General features: G+C 46.6%; 4 protein-coding genes across 4 annotated transcripts; 3 read left to right on the forward strand and 1 right to left on the reverse strand.

The window, feature by feature from the left end:
• Positions 1–372: 372 nt before the first annotated feature.
• I302_100216 (phosphatidylserine decarboxylase) lies at positions 373–5356 on the forward strand (the record flags this gene model as incomplete). Its single annotated transcript, XM_019190235.1, has 13 exons — positions 373–794; positions 871–1039; positions 1103–1198; positions 1267–1464; positions 1531–2263; positions 2336–2514; positions 2576–2710; positions 2781–3818; positions 3979–4045; positions 4127–4502; positions 4645–4850; positions 4942–5019; positions 5148–5356. The coding sequence occupies 13 exons, from the start codon at positions 373–375 to the stop codon at positions 5354–5356; spliced, it is 3906 nt and encodes a 1301-aa protein (XP_019046983.1).
• Positions 5357–6018: 662 nt separating this feature from the next.
• I302_100217 (uncharacterized protein) lies at positions 6019–7458 on the forward strand (the record flags this gene model as incomplete). Its single annotated transcript, XM_019190236.1, has 4 exons — positions 6019–6338; positions 6505–7024; positions 7096–7176; positions 7327–7458. 4 exons carry the CDS (start codon positions 6019–6021, stop codon positions 7456–7458), a joined length of 1053 nt encoding a protein of 350 aa, XP_019046984.1.
• A 1007-nt stretch (positions 7459–8465) lies between these two features.
• Positions 8466–9728, forward strand: I302_100218 (peptidyl-prolyl cis-trans isomerase H; the record flags this gene model as incomplete). Its single annotated transcript, XM_065869047.1, has 8 exons — positions 8466–8562; positions 8639–8663; positions 8733–8778; positions 8861–8886; positions 9083–9215; positions 9291–9323; positions 9487–9608; positions 9686–9728. The coding sequence occupies 8 exons, from the start codon at positions 8466–8468 to the stop codon at positions 9726–9728; spliced, it is 525 nt and encodes a 174-aa protein (XP_065725119.1).
• A 244-nt stretch (positions 9729–9972) lies between these two features.
• Positions 9973–12953, reverse strand: I302_100219 (uncharacterized protein; the record flags this gene model as incomplete). Its single annotated transcript, XM_019190239.1, has 9 exons — positions 9973–10008; positions 10131–10424; positions 10476–10858; positions 11019–11235; positions 11313–11628; positions 11692–11878; positions 12063–12390; positions 12462–12688; positions 12800–12953. 9 exons carry the CDS (start codon positions 12951–12953, stop codon positions 9973–9975), a joined length of 2142 nt encoding a protein of 713 aa, XP_019046987.1.
• Positions 12954–13253: the final 300 nt, after the last annotated feature.

The following is a 13253-nucleotide window of genomic DNA, read 5'->3' on the forward strand; positions in this document are numbered from 1 at the left end:
GTCACATCGAATCATATTATCGTATCCTAGGCCAAGACAGAGGGACATTCAACAAAGCAAAGAGGAGGAGATCTGTACTCCTTGCCCTTTTGGTTCCTTTGATACACGCACGCTACATACACGACATATAGGGTCACCCGTTCACTGCCATTCGGGCATTGCACACTCTTACAACGTCACTTGGATCAATCAATTGGAACAATCAATACAACACACGGACCATCTACCCCACATATATATACTTGTTAATTGTCACACTTATACTCCTGCCTCGAGGTCATCACAAAACACTTCTCCTTCCTCATCCTTCATACTCTTCTTTCCTCCTATTTAACAGTCTCTTGCACCTACACCTACACCTATTCCCTCATCATGCCAAACACAGAAGAGGCTCTGGCAATAGCCAACGCCAACGCCAACACCAATCCCATCGAACAGACCCCTAGCAAAGCTCCACCTCGGTTGAAGAGACTAGCCTCCAAACCACTCAAAATGGCAGCCTCGACCTTCCGATCCTCCCGCGCTCCCTCACCAGGCCCATCAGATACCACCACCACCCTCGTCTCTTCAGACTCCGTATCCAGCGATAACAAATCAAGCAGATTCAGCGTAAGGAGATCATCGAAACACCAACATCAGCATATATCGCAAGGTATGACCCCCGCTCAGATCGCTTCTGCTGCTCGGGGACCCAGGAAACCTTTGGAAGGTGAAGAACCTGCTGTCTACCTGAGAGTGAGGGTAGTGAGTGCAAAGGGGTTGGTAGCGAAGGATAGAGGTGGTACATCTGATCCGTAAGTCATGTGTCAACATGAGAAGCAAACGCACAAGAAGCATACTAATGCGATATCATATTGAATACACAAACAGATTCCTCACGTTGTTGATGCCTCCTTCCTCTCGACATTCAACCAAAGTAATCAAAAAGTCTCTAGACCCTACTTTCCCACCGGAATCAAGCACGTTTGATTTCCCCATTTACCTTAGTCTGACGGGTGTGATTGGCGGAAGGGGAATAGAATGCGTACTTTGGGACAAAGTGAGCTGCATAGATCAAAGTTCCCATACCTGAAGACATTCAGCTGATACAATGCTTCGCCAGGACCTCATGCGTAAAGAGTATATGGGTGAATTGACCATACCCGTTGATAAATGGTTCCCTGAAGGAGAGATCCATCTCTGGCGTGAAGGTATACCTGTATGTCATGCAATCCCTTTACCTCCTAATTCAGATACCGTTCGAAGCTCATCAGGTGTTCTTTGCAGCTCCTCACGCAGAAACTCTTGTCCACTCGTCGAAAGCATACCGTCACAGGAACGGTATCCTTCCAAATTGGATTCGTCCCTCCTAAGGATGCTGTCGACTCTGAGGATGCCCTCAAGAGAGTAAGAAGAGTCTATGGTTCCCTTGTTGAACAAGCTAGCATCGGGAGGAACAGTATTGGTGTTTTGGGTGTACCGGCGGTAAGTGATCTCCGACGGATCAAACATATTATGGCATCTGGCTCATACGTTATGTGCATAACGTAGCACAAGGGTATCGGTACAGTCAAAATGAGACAAGAATCCATCAAACCTTCTTCTCTTGCCAGACCTACCTCAATGGTCGCATCTGCCGTCTCAGGTATCGTGTCATCAATGAAAGGAGGACACAAGACCGTTCCAGTCTCTGGTCAGCCCAACTCCGCCGAAGTCGATGACGTAGATGATGAGGACGATGACGAGGATACGCTCTCCGACGATGGCATGTCCAGCTCATCTTCGTCAGACGAATTCGAAGATGCCTTGGAAGAGGAAGAGACCGAAACTCCCATGCCAATCAACGAGTCTCCCTCGGTAGTGGAGAATGCAATTGCTGGTATGAGCGAGCAAACTTCCGGATTACCCGACTCTACTAAAGCCAACAAAAGAGAAAGTAGTGGTCTACTGGCACCATCAAACATCACTTCCGTACCTGGACCCAAATCACCTTCAAAGACTGGTTCAGGCTCAGGGGATTACTTCGCGTCTGGACCGATGATCAAGGGTGGTTCGGCCGATTCAGCTGTCAGTACACCCGGAGTGGTCACCCCTGGAGGAACGAAGATGCGACGACCCCTTTTCAAGAGGGGTAAATCAAAGACTGAATCGTCAAGCCAAGTCCCAACTGTTCAGAAGAAGAAATCTAGAGGGTTCAACTTTGATGCGAATCAAGGTAAGGAAGTGCTGGGTATTGTCATTTTGGAAATTAAAGGTGCAGAGGATTTACCGAAACTTAAAAATGGTATGTCAGCTTACTGCCCATAAGCCTTCTTCAGCTGATCAAGTAAGAGCTGATTCTTCAACAACGAAATAGCTCTAAAATTCTCCTTCGACATGGACCCGTTCGTGGTTATTTCGTTCGGAAAGAAGGTCTTCAGGACTAGAGTCATCAGACATTCACTCAATCCTACTTGGGACGAGAAGTTGCTTTTCCACGTTAGAAGACATGAGAGTTCGTATACTATGCAATTTGCTGTCCTCGATTGGGACAAGGTAAGCTACCGAACCGTCGTTCCCAGCCGATGAAGGGGATGTAAGCTGACCCGTGATATAGGTCTCTGGAAACGATATGGTCGGAACCTGCACTTTGCCACTGAGTGAACTTATTGCAGATGCGCCTAAGCCTAATCCCGATACTGGTCTTTATGATAAAGAAGTTGATGGGAAGCATGAAATGAAGGAGTTCACTGTGAGTGTCGTCGCATGATCTCTAACAGTACCTGCCAAAGCTTACATATGTACATATGTACGTCGTATAGCTTAACCTGTCAACCGAGAAAGACATGTCTTGGGAGGCTCGACATTCACCTAAACTTACCGTCCGAGCGAAATACGAACCATACGATGCTCTTCGACAACGATTCTGGCGACAGTACATCACCCAATATGATGCCGACGATTCAGGTTGCATGTCCTACACTGAACTTACCGCTATGCTTGATTCACTCGGATCGACCCTCACACGACGAACCTTGGAAGGTTATTTCTCGAGCGTTGGCAAATCAGCCGACAAAGATGAACTGACCATTGAAGAGGTCATCCATTGTTTAGAGAAAGAGGTGACTAAATCTCGATCAGAGAAAGAGAAAGTGTCAGGAGATGAACTTGTTTCGAGCGGTACTGGTCTTGGAGGAGCTACACCTGCAGTATCTGCGCAACCTGCTCAAGAGGGATTAGAGATGACCGGACCAGAGGGTAACATCGCTGCGTCTGCTGGGGTGGATCCCGACGAACTGGCAGAACATATCGAGCGAAGTCGACCCAAGAACCAGGATGGAGCGTCGAAAGATGGTGATGAAGTTGCTGGTAATATCCAACCTATATCCGAAAGACGAGAATCAAACGTCCCTGCTGTCAAAGTCGAACGAACAGCTACGTTAGATGGGATTACCACACCCTTAAATAGAGGTACGAACGGAAGTGGAGATGAGATAGATGGGGAGGTCACCACCCCCGGATCAAGTTATTCCGAAAATGAAAACGACGATGAAACCCCTCTGGATGATAGAGAACGAATTATCAACATCAAGACCTGTCCGTTATGCCATCGACCACGATTGGGTAAAAAATCAGAACAGGATATCGTGACTCATCTGGCTGTGTGCGCCTCGGCAGATTGGTCGAGGGTCGATAGGATCGTGACTGCAAATTATGTTACGTCTTCTCAGGCTCAACGGAAGTTCTTGAGTAAGATTGTGAATAAGGTGGCGATTGGGAGTTATGCGTTGGGAGCGAATAGCGCGAACATTTTGGTGCAGGATAGGAGGTCGGGTCAGCTGCAGGAGGAGAAGATGGCTGTGAGTGTCTCCTTTTTCCTGCGTTCGCCTGCCCCCTGATTGTTCACATCTAAATCGTTCCGTTTCCCTACGCCCTTCAAGTTCCTTACCCCACTCCTCCCTGACGCTCCGCATTTGTCAATGGCGGAAGCTGATGCTGAATTATCACTTGCGTACTTAGGTTTACGTCAGATTGGGTATCAGGGTGCTGTATAAGGGTGCTAAAGGTCAGATGCACAGTGTGAGGGGTGAGTGATAGCAATCCAAACATAGACTCCAATCGTGTGGAGCAAGAATGTGTTGCTTACATTCAAAGTGGCATCCTATAGCCCGTAAACTCCTCAAGTCATTATCCGTCAAACAAGGTCTAAAATACGATTCCCCCTCCTCGGCAGTAGACATCCCAGGATTCATAGCCTTCCACAACCTCGATATCAACGAGATCTTAGACCCCTTAGATTCATACAAGAATTTCAACGAATTCTTCTATCGAAAGTTGAAGAAGGATGCTAGACCTGTTGAGGAACCTGGAAATGAGAGTAGATTGGTCTCGTGCGCGGATTGTCGGATGATGGCTTTTGAGACTGTTCATGAGGCTACGCAGATTTGGATCAAGGGACGGGAGTTTACGGTGGGGAGGTTGTTGGGGCCGAATTATAGGGATGTGGCGGGGAGGTATGAGGGTGGGGGATTGGCTATTTTCCGGTGAGCTTTTGTTTCTCAGGATCTTGCTACTAGTATCTCCAACTGCCGTGCGCTTGTCTACCAGTTCCTCTTTTCGGTAGTCTCTTGTCTGATAGTCGAATGCTTTCGATGACTGATATTTACTTTTGTCGAACTTGCTCAGACTCGCTCCTCAAGATTACCATCGATTCCATTCACCTGTCAAAGGAACGATAGGTAAAATGACGATGATCGACGGAGAGTATTACACCGTTAATCCTCAAGCTATTCGAACGACCCTGGACGTGTACGGTGAGAACGTACGGAAAATCGTACCGATCCAAAGCGAGGAGTTTGGGCTGGTCATGACTGTTTGGGTTGGTGCGATGAGTGGGTGTTCCAATTCTACACAATCTTTCTTAGACTCTGTCTCTGGGAAGATGAGACGAGTGGTAGCTGAGACATTCTTCTCGTTGATTAGTGGTCGGAAGTATCTTGACTACTGTTGAGGAAGGTCAGGAGGTCGAAAGAGCCGATGAGTTGGGTTATTTCGCTTTCGGTGAGTTACACTTATCATCATAATGTGTCTCCTCTCTCTCGAGTGCAGAACCCTCACGACCTCTTGCCCAACTTTCTACTTCGGGGTTATCATTTCGAAAGCTAACTTGTCGTCCTAATGGGATATAGGCGGCTCAACCATTGTATGCCTCTTCGAGAAGGGAGCGATGAAATGGGATGAAGATCTATTACAGAATGGTAGAGCAAGTATTGAAACGCTCGTGAGGATGGGGATGGGTATTGGACGAAGTGCCAAGAAATCTAATGGGAGTGGGAGTGGAGGTGGGAGTTTGAGCTCTAGTGTTGGTGTTAGTGGGGTGGCTACTCCTGCTGAGTGAGTATGAAGGTAGGGTGGAATGGACTTTGGGTGTTGTGCTTGCGTTGGTTTGGTGTATAAGCTGAGAGGGTGTCACACGGTAAGAGTGGTTTTGGCAAGGAGGATATCGCAAAGGAGATGAGGATGAATTCAAAGACAGGCTGTAACATAGGGAGAAGTCTTTCCAGCAAACAAAGAAAAAGACTGGGGATTCTCAAGCAAAAACAACAAAATAACGAAAACGAAATCAGACACCCTTTTAACGATTGATGAATTTTCATGTCAACCTACTCATATGTAAATAGATAAGACTCTTTCAGAGTTTTTCACTGTTCCCTGTGCATTCTCATGTTCATGCATTGCGATATGTCATACCTCTTCGTTGAATGCATACGAGTACGAGCCAAAAATAAAATATTAGTATTTCAACGGTGTTGCTACTGAGAGGAGGTCACCTCCACATGTCGTGTCCACTTGTTCGTTCCACTTTGATTGCACATTCATCCTTCCTCCTCAATCGCTGATTGTTATTACCTGGATCACATTCAACCTACATCAGCTCGTACAACACCAACACTCATCCGACTGTCTGCCTACCCAGCATCGGATCTCTCAAACTCACATCAACCGTCAGGATCGACACACTCTTACCGCCAACCCACCAACCACCCGAGATAAAAAACAATGTCCCTCCTATCCCCAGGACAACGATGTACCCTCTGCTCCATAGTAGACTTCCTCCCATTGACATGTCCCTCGTGCGATCAGGTATATTGTAAAGACCATATCCAATCATCTCTTCATACATGTACTCAAACCAGCTTGGATGGTACGACCTCAACGGATAAGCCTGGGAGGTTGGATAGGGGGAAGACTATATGCGAGGTCAGGGGATGTGAGAGGGAGAGTATAGAGTCAATTGCTGGGTTTGTAGGTCGGGATGTAGGTGAGGGGATAGCCAAGGAGGTGAGGTGTGGTGGGTGTGGTGGGGCGTTTTGCGTAGAGTGAGTGGGTTTCACACTTGCTTTCTTAGTATGGTTTTGACTCTCGACTTCAAAACGGAGGATGATCTCGCATAGTGAAGGAACACAAGTGGTATCCTCGTTCATGCATATCGACTGAATGCTCCCTGTTTGGACTGCTGCGATATACTGACTCGATCTAATCTAGACATCGATCTCAATCTACCCATTCGTGCTCTGCTCCTTTGGACCATAATATCCGATACGATGCATTCTTGGAACGACGGACCAAAGCTCGAGAAATTATCGCGAAGCAGTTCCCAGAGTATGGAGATAGGGTTATACCGAAACCACCCCCGGGGAAGGACGTGATAAAGCCGCAGAAAGTGTCGGAGAAGCTACCTCCCAGTGTACAGCAGCAACAAGAATCGGGATCAACATCGGCCAATGCCCAGACTCAAACTCAGGTCGATGGAACGAAGCCAACGACGATGACCGCCAAACCCAAGGTCAAGAGCAAAGCAGATAAACTATGGGATATCCACCTGAAGAAAATAAGGATGTCTGCTGAACCCCTACTTAAAGGGGCGAGGAGCGATAGTCTGACGGAGAAAGTGTATTTTGAGTGGGCTATTGATCTGTCTGAAACACATGAGGGCGTGAGGGGGTGGAGGGAGAAGGGGAAGTGGGCGGGGCAGGGGAAGGTGGAGAGAGCTTGGGTTGGTGGTGTGAGTGCTGTTCTGGTTCGGATTTGTGTATCAAGCATTCGGTCAAGGTGCGAGCTGATTGAGATGGTTAGGACATGCCTGTTGGGAAGATGCTGGATTTGATGATTGAGCGAGGAAAAGTCAAGAGATCGGCGAATGATGATGAGAGTCAGGTGTGTATCTCTTACTTCTCGACAGACTATATGATCCAGGAATCATGAAATAGCACGAGGCATTGTTGTTGATCGCTGCATCTTCATTTTTGATGCTTACGTCCGAAGCATTATCCGAGCTAACGCCATTTGTTCACCTCATCCGCCTAGTCGCTTCACCTCTTATCGCTCCATTCACCCCCGGACGAAGAAAGACAAATAACTCAGTTGGAATTATCCAAGCCCGCTAAGATCATACCTCAAGGTAGTTCGGTCATTCTGATACGTGGGAAATGGGAATGAGGCAGAAAGGGTATATGATGCATGGTATTTTGAGGGGGATTGTATGTGTTTGTATTTGTATGAATCGAGATCCTACTTCCCTGTGTTGGACTTATGTCCTTCTTTACTATCCCGCTCCGCATTTATCTCATCTTGCCTACTATCACTTTCCAGCCCTCCTGTTCGCTGACCAAGATCTCGACATCCTAATCATCCTGATGACATGAGCACCTGTATGTTATATGCGACTATTTGATCTTGGTCTCTGTGAACAGGACATGTCGTTTGACTGTATCCAAACAACAAGTCAGCCAATCATCCTGGTAATTCCTTCTGTTCTTTTTCTATCTGGATGATAAAGTATGAGTAAAATGCCCACCAATCGGATCATATTTGATCTTAGCTAGCTTGTCGGATACCCTAATTCTAGAGGTGGTGTAGAAGTATCCCGTGAGAGCTGTCGATACTAATTTGACGAGGATTCGTCTATACAAACCAGCATTGATTAGCTTGCAATCATTTTCGGATTGGCCGAGCCTATTCTTCCTATTCATCTCATTCCATTTCGCGGTGGGGGCGACTACTTGAAGGAGTAGAAGGTAAGGGGAAGGGGAGGGGGATCTATAGGCGGTATGACTCTCTCTTCCTCCCATCTGACTTGTACACAGTGAAAACCGGATACCCACCTTTGCTTAGCTTTTGGAGCCATCTTGACTTATTTGTGTCCTCTTGACTATTCGATGAGATAGTATCTAAATATCGCAAATATCAAGAGACAACATGAAATAGCACTCAGCTCAACCGTCCTCGCTGGCCTTTGACTTTCTGAATAACCTCAACATCAATTTATCAGAATTTCTCCCTTCTCTTTCGGCGCCCTCCGCCTTGTGACAGTTTGTCATGTTGATCTCTATTGCCTCCATCTTCGAGATTCCTCTGTATGACTAGCATACAAAGCTACATACTCAACATCTTCTCTCTCTTTCATCCTATGTTTTACGGAATCTATACCACTTCCGACACGCAAAATGGCCTCATCACTAGATCCCCCAGCAGGCGTAACTCGACCGATCGTATTTTTCGATGTGAGTATAGGAGAAACACCAGCAGGAAGGATAAAGATGGGTACGTAGCATTCTCAGTTGGCTATGTAGTCCATCTCGGCTACTAGTGACGAAGAAGCTGATGGAGAGTGTAATAGAGTTGTTCAGCGATATAACGCCAAAGTGAGCTTTCATCTCGAGCTGTCCCACTCGTCCGGAGCGATCAAGCTCACGAGTATCCTGGTTGAACAGGACCGCAGAGAACTTCAGACAGCTATGTACGGGTGAACATCGGTATGTCCTCCAATCCAATTGTAGTATCTACCATTAATTGCTGGACGAAAGCTGATAGAGTGGATAGACTCAATGCTATACCGCAGGGGTACAAGAAAGCCACTTTCCACAGGTATGTCAGATAGCTGTCCGTTAGTGAGAGCAAAGTACAGCTGATTCTGATATCTGAATGGATGATTGTCTGATAATAGAGTGTAAGTGCCTTCTGATCGACATTCACTCTTATTCTGTAAAAGCTGATCAACATATCCTCTCCTTCTTGACCTATCATACCCCGTTTTCATTAAATTGATCCATCGCCATCACAGGATCCCACAATTCATGATCCAAGGAGGCGACTTCATACGTAACGACGGTACAGGTTCGTTCTCGATATACGGCGCGCAGTTCGAAGACGAGAATTTCAAGGTGAAACATACCGGTCCGGGTTTGTTGAGTATGGTAAGTTGCTGTTTCGCAGAACGGAGGTGTGTAGTTGCGAGATCGGAAGGTGCTGATTGGTTTCACGGGTTATAGGCCAACTCTGGTCCAGGGACGAATGGATGTCAAGTGAGTTTTCCAACTTTCTCCTTTGAACAGATTATCACCACCTGTACCATCGAAAACCACGATGCTCATCTTCGACTTTTCGCTCTCCACTCCCCTTCCTTTTATTTACAGAAAAACTAAATGTCACGAGTACATCTACTAACCTTGTCCCTCGATCACTCAGTTCTTCATCACATGCGCACCGGCAGAGTTTTTGGATGGTAAACACTGTGTGTTCGGACGTGTCATCGACGGTTTATTGACTGTCAGGAAGATTGAGAACGTACCCACTGGAGCTAACAACAGGTAAGTTGGTTTCACGACTAGAGGTTGGGCCTCATTTGCTAATGAGATGTCATCAATTTCCTTTTTTTGCTCTACAGACCAAAATTAGTAGTTAGGATAACAGAGTGTGGCGAGATGTAAGAAGATCAGGATTGTACCACTTAAACCACAAATATTCTATCAGAGTCATTATATGCATAATACTAAATAAGATAATATAGTCATTAAATTGTCGGTCAAATCTCCAATATGCCCAAATGATATCTGAACCATCTATCACCAACATCATAATTTGGAATTCATCGCACTAGCCGTGTCTAGAGAGAAGAATTCGCCTTATAAGATATAGGTCTCAAGTTGTCAATATGCGATCAACACGTGTTGTCTACTCTAATCCCACATAACCAGCAGCTCTACCGATCTATCGAACACAAAACCAAATCAGCATATCAACCCTTCCCTTCAGCTATCCACCCACTCCACAATGATCAACAACTTATCCTCTTTCCTCCTTCCCCGTCTTCCGAAGAGGCTAACACTCACAGTAGTCTTCTCGAACATCTCCGTAGTAACCTGAGCCAAAAACCCCGGTACACTCTGTCTCTCGACGATCCAAAAATGCCTAGATTCCTCCAAGCCCCTCGCCATCATACCAGTCATCTGCATCGTCCCGAAATGACCCTCCTGCGAGGCGAATTTTAACGTCAGGCCCGATTTGCCTTTCGGGGCGTACATCGACGTTAGGCGGATGTCGGAGCCTGATTCGTCGAATTTGATGCGCCAGCCTAGGAGGGAGTAGACTGCTTCGAGGAATTCTTTGGATTTGGAGGTGAATATCTGGTTCGAGTGGTGATTAGTATGACTCTTTCGAAAGGTGAGATGACCCACCTCTTTTAACCTCATTAGTCTCTTCTCATGATTCCTCTCCAACTCCTCCTTCTCCTTTTTCAATCTATCGAAACTACTCCTAGGAACCATCCCTTCCCTCCCCTTCTCTGCCGAGCCAGTCGAATTGTTACTCTGATTAACAATCTCGTCCAATTGCTTGATCTGCTCCAGCAACTCGTCATTCTCATTCTTCAGATCAACCAACATCTGCTGTCTGACAGCCATGATTTTGTTGGCGGGGTTATTCTTGAACTCCAAGCATCGTTCTGTAGAGGGGTTGTACTCTCCCGAAGCTACTCGACGCATTAGGTCATTCACCTCGCCGTCGAGGCGCGTGTTGGCGGAAGTGAGTTCGGAGATGGTCGATTCGAGGGATTGGATATCTGCGGGAAGGAGTATATAATCAGTAACTGTGTTGTTACCCCTTGTCAACGTCATTGGCGTGATACATTCTAACCACATCATCCCAGAAGGAAATATAGTCAAAAGACCTTTGTGCTACCTCACCCTTGGCGGTATGGACAGCTCGACCAGTCCACTCACCAAGCTCCAACCTCCCGATCTTATCCCTCGCCTCATCCAGATCCTGACTCTTGACCAACCCCATACCCTTCGCTATCCTCTCTTCCGTCTCTCTGGAATCTCTAGATATTTTATCCAATTCCGATCGATACAATTCGACTAGACCCTCAAGCTCAGAGACTTTGGCCGACTGGTCCGTGATCGGGGTGACTGCTCCTGGCATGGAGAAGGAGGAGTTCTGTAACTCACCGACAAGGTCATCAGCAAGTCAACAACACAGATACATCTACGGTTGTCAAGCAGAAGCAAACTCACAGAACCCCTTATCCTCTCCGCCTCAATCTTAGCTACCTCCTCTCTCCTCTCCGCAAACGCCCGTCCCTCCTTGGCCCACCTCAACTCTCTCTCAGCTTCTTCCGCGCGCTTCGTCAATTCAGCAATGGATGATCTTGAGCTCTGAGCGAGGTTGGTCAGTCTTTCATGTATCTCTCGAATCTGCGAGTCCTTCTTCGACAGCTCTTCGATAGTTTGGGAATGGAGGGTGGAAAGGGTCGATAAGCGGGTTCGGAGGGTTTCGTCGGATGTTTTGTCCTGTTCCTTTGAGGGCGATGAGTAGGATTGGGTTAGTGAGCTACATCGTCAAGATAAATTATCAGCTGTGAGAGTGATATGATCGGATTCTTAAAATACCCACTCCATATCCCTCCTTGATCTTTCTAATTGCTCTTGCAAAGTCCTGATCTCGTCTTTCAATTTCCTTTCCACGTCTTTGAACGCTCTTTCGTTTGACTCTGACTCCTTGCGCTTTTGACGTAGCTCCACGACCTCCGATTTGAGCGATTCGTTCTCGCGGTATATCGTAGCTAAACTGAGAGATTGGCCTGTATGGTGGGACAGAGCATCAGTATCAATGTACCGCGAAGTCTAAATACGCCTTGTTCAAAGTCTGATTGTCGAGAGTACGATTTTTGGAGACAACGTTTGAGTGCATGATTCAAGCATCTCAGAGAGTTGGCAATCCCAGCCCAACCACTGGAAACACCATAAGAGGAAAATTCAACCCACGCTTAACCTCCTTCTGCAACGTCTCATCAACCCTCCTATCGTCCTTCTCCAACACCCCCCTCTCCTTATTCTCCTCATTCCGCCTCCTCTCCTCCTCCAACTCTATACTCAACCCTTTAGCTCTCCTCTCCCACCCCTTAAGCTCTTCTCGTTGTTTGGTGAGTTCATCCACGCGGGAGTTGAGCAGATGGATCTCGTTATTTGCATTTTGGATGAACGACGAGTTCTGGCCTAGGAGGATGTTGTGTTCTGATTTGAGGGATTCGAGGGTATTGGAGAGGGTGGTATTTTGGGTGCGGAGGGAGGCGATTTCAGAGGTGTAAAGTTTCTATATACATACACATCAATTAGCTGGTCGTCTTTTCGTACCATAGATAAATTGTTAATGAATATACACACCCTCTCAGCATAAAAATCCTTCTCCCTCTCCTCTCCCACCGACCGCTCTTTCCTCTCCCCGTCGAATAACGCCCTTCGTTCAGCTTTCAATCTTTCGATCTCCACTCGTTGTTCTTCGATCTTATCTGCTGAGGATTTTTCTTTCACCTGGAGGGAATGGTTGGTATGTTCCAATGTGGATATACGAGCTTTGAGGGATGACATTTGCTTGAATAGTGTTGAGGGGTCTGTGTGCATTGAAAGGTCAATATTGTCCGCTCAAATGACACATTACCGATGACAAAATGTTCACAGTAGCAGAGGAGATACTGGGCATTGATACAAGAGACGCTGCTCACCCTCCAATCCAGCTTCTCCTGCGCCCCTCTTACCAAGACTGTTATTCGTACTTGACCTCAGAGATGAAGGGCCTCCAGTCGATGAAAACAAGTTTGAACGTGGAATGGCGGTGGGTAGTCTCCTACTGCTGCTGCTACTACTGCCTCCTTCCATCTTGAGTGTATTGTGAGTGAGAGTGTGGGAAAATAACTGTTATCTCTAGGATAGGTATGAGTAATGAGTTTATGGTTCATAAGTATACTCGTACTGCTCTGCTGTTGTTATCTTTTCAGAGAGGGTCGACGTGATCGTTTCTCAAAGGGTTACGTAACTGGCTTGGCTTGTGCCTTGGTGATAGTTACTTGAATAGGTAATTTATCTGTAAGTAAATGTCAGAGTGGAGGCGAATACATTCCAAGAGTTTTCAAAAACAACATCCAGTAAGAGTGATTTTGCATATTGGTATTGATATTT

This window comes from Kwoniella bestiolae, chromosome 1 (genome assembly GCF_000512585.2).
Source record: "Kwoniella bestiolae CBS 10118 chromosome 1, complete sequence".
Classification (NCBI taxonomy): domain Eukaryota; kingdom Fungi; phylum Basidiomycota; class Tremellomycetes; order Tremellales; family Cryptococcaceae; genus Kwoniella; species Kwoniella bestiolae.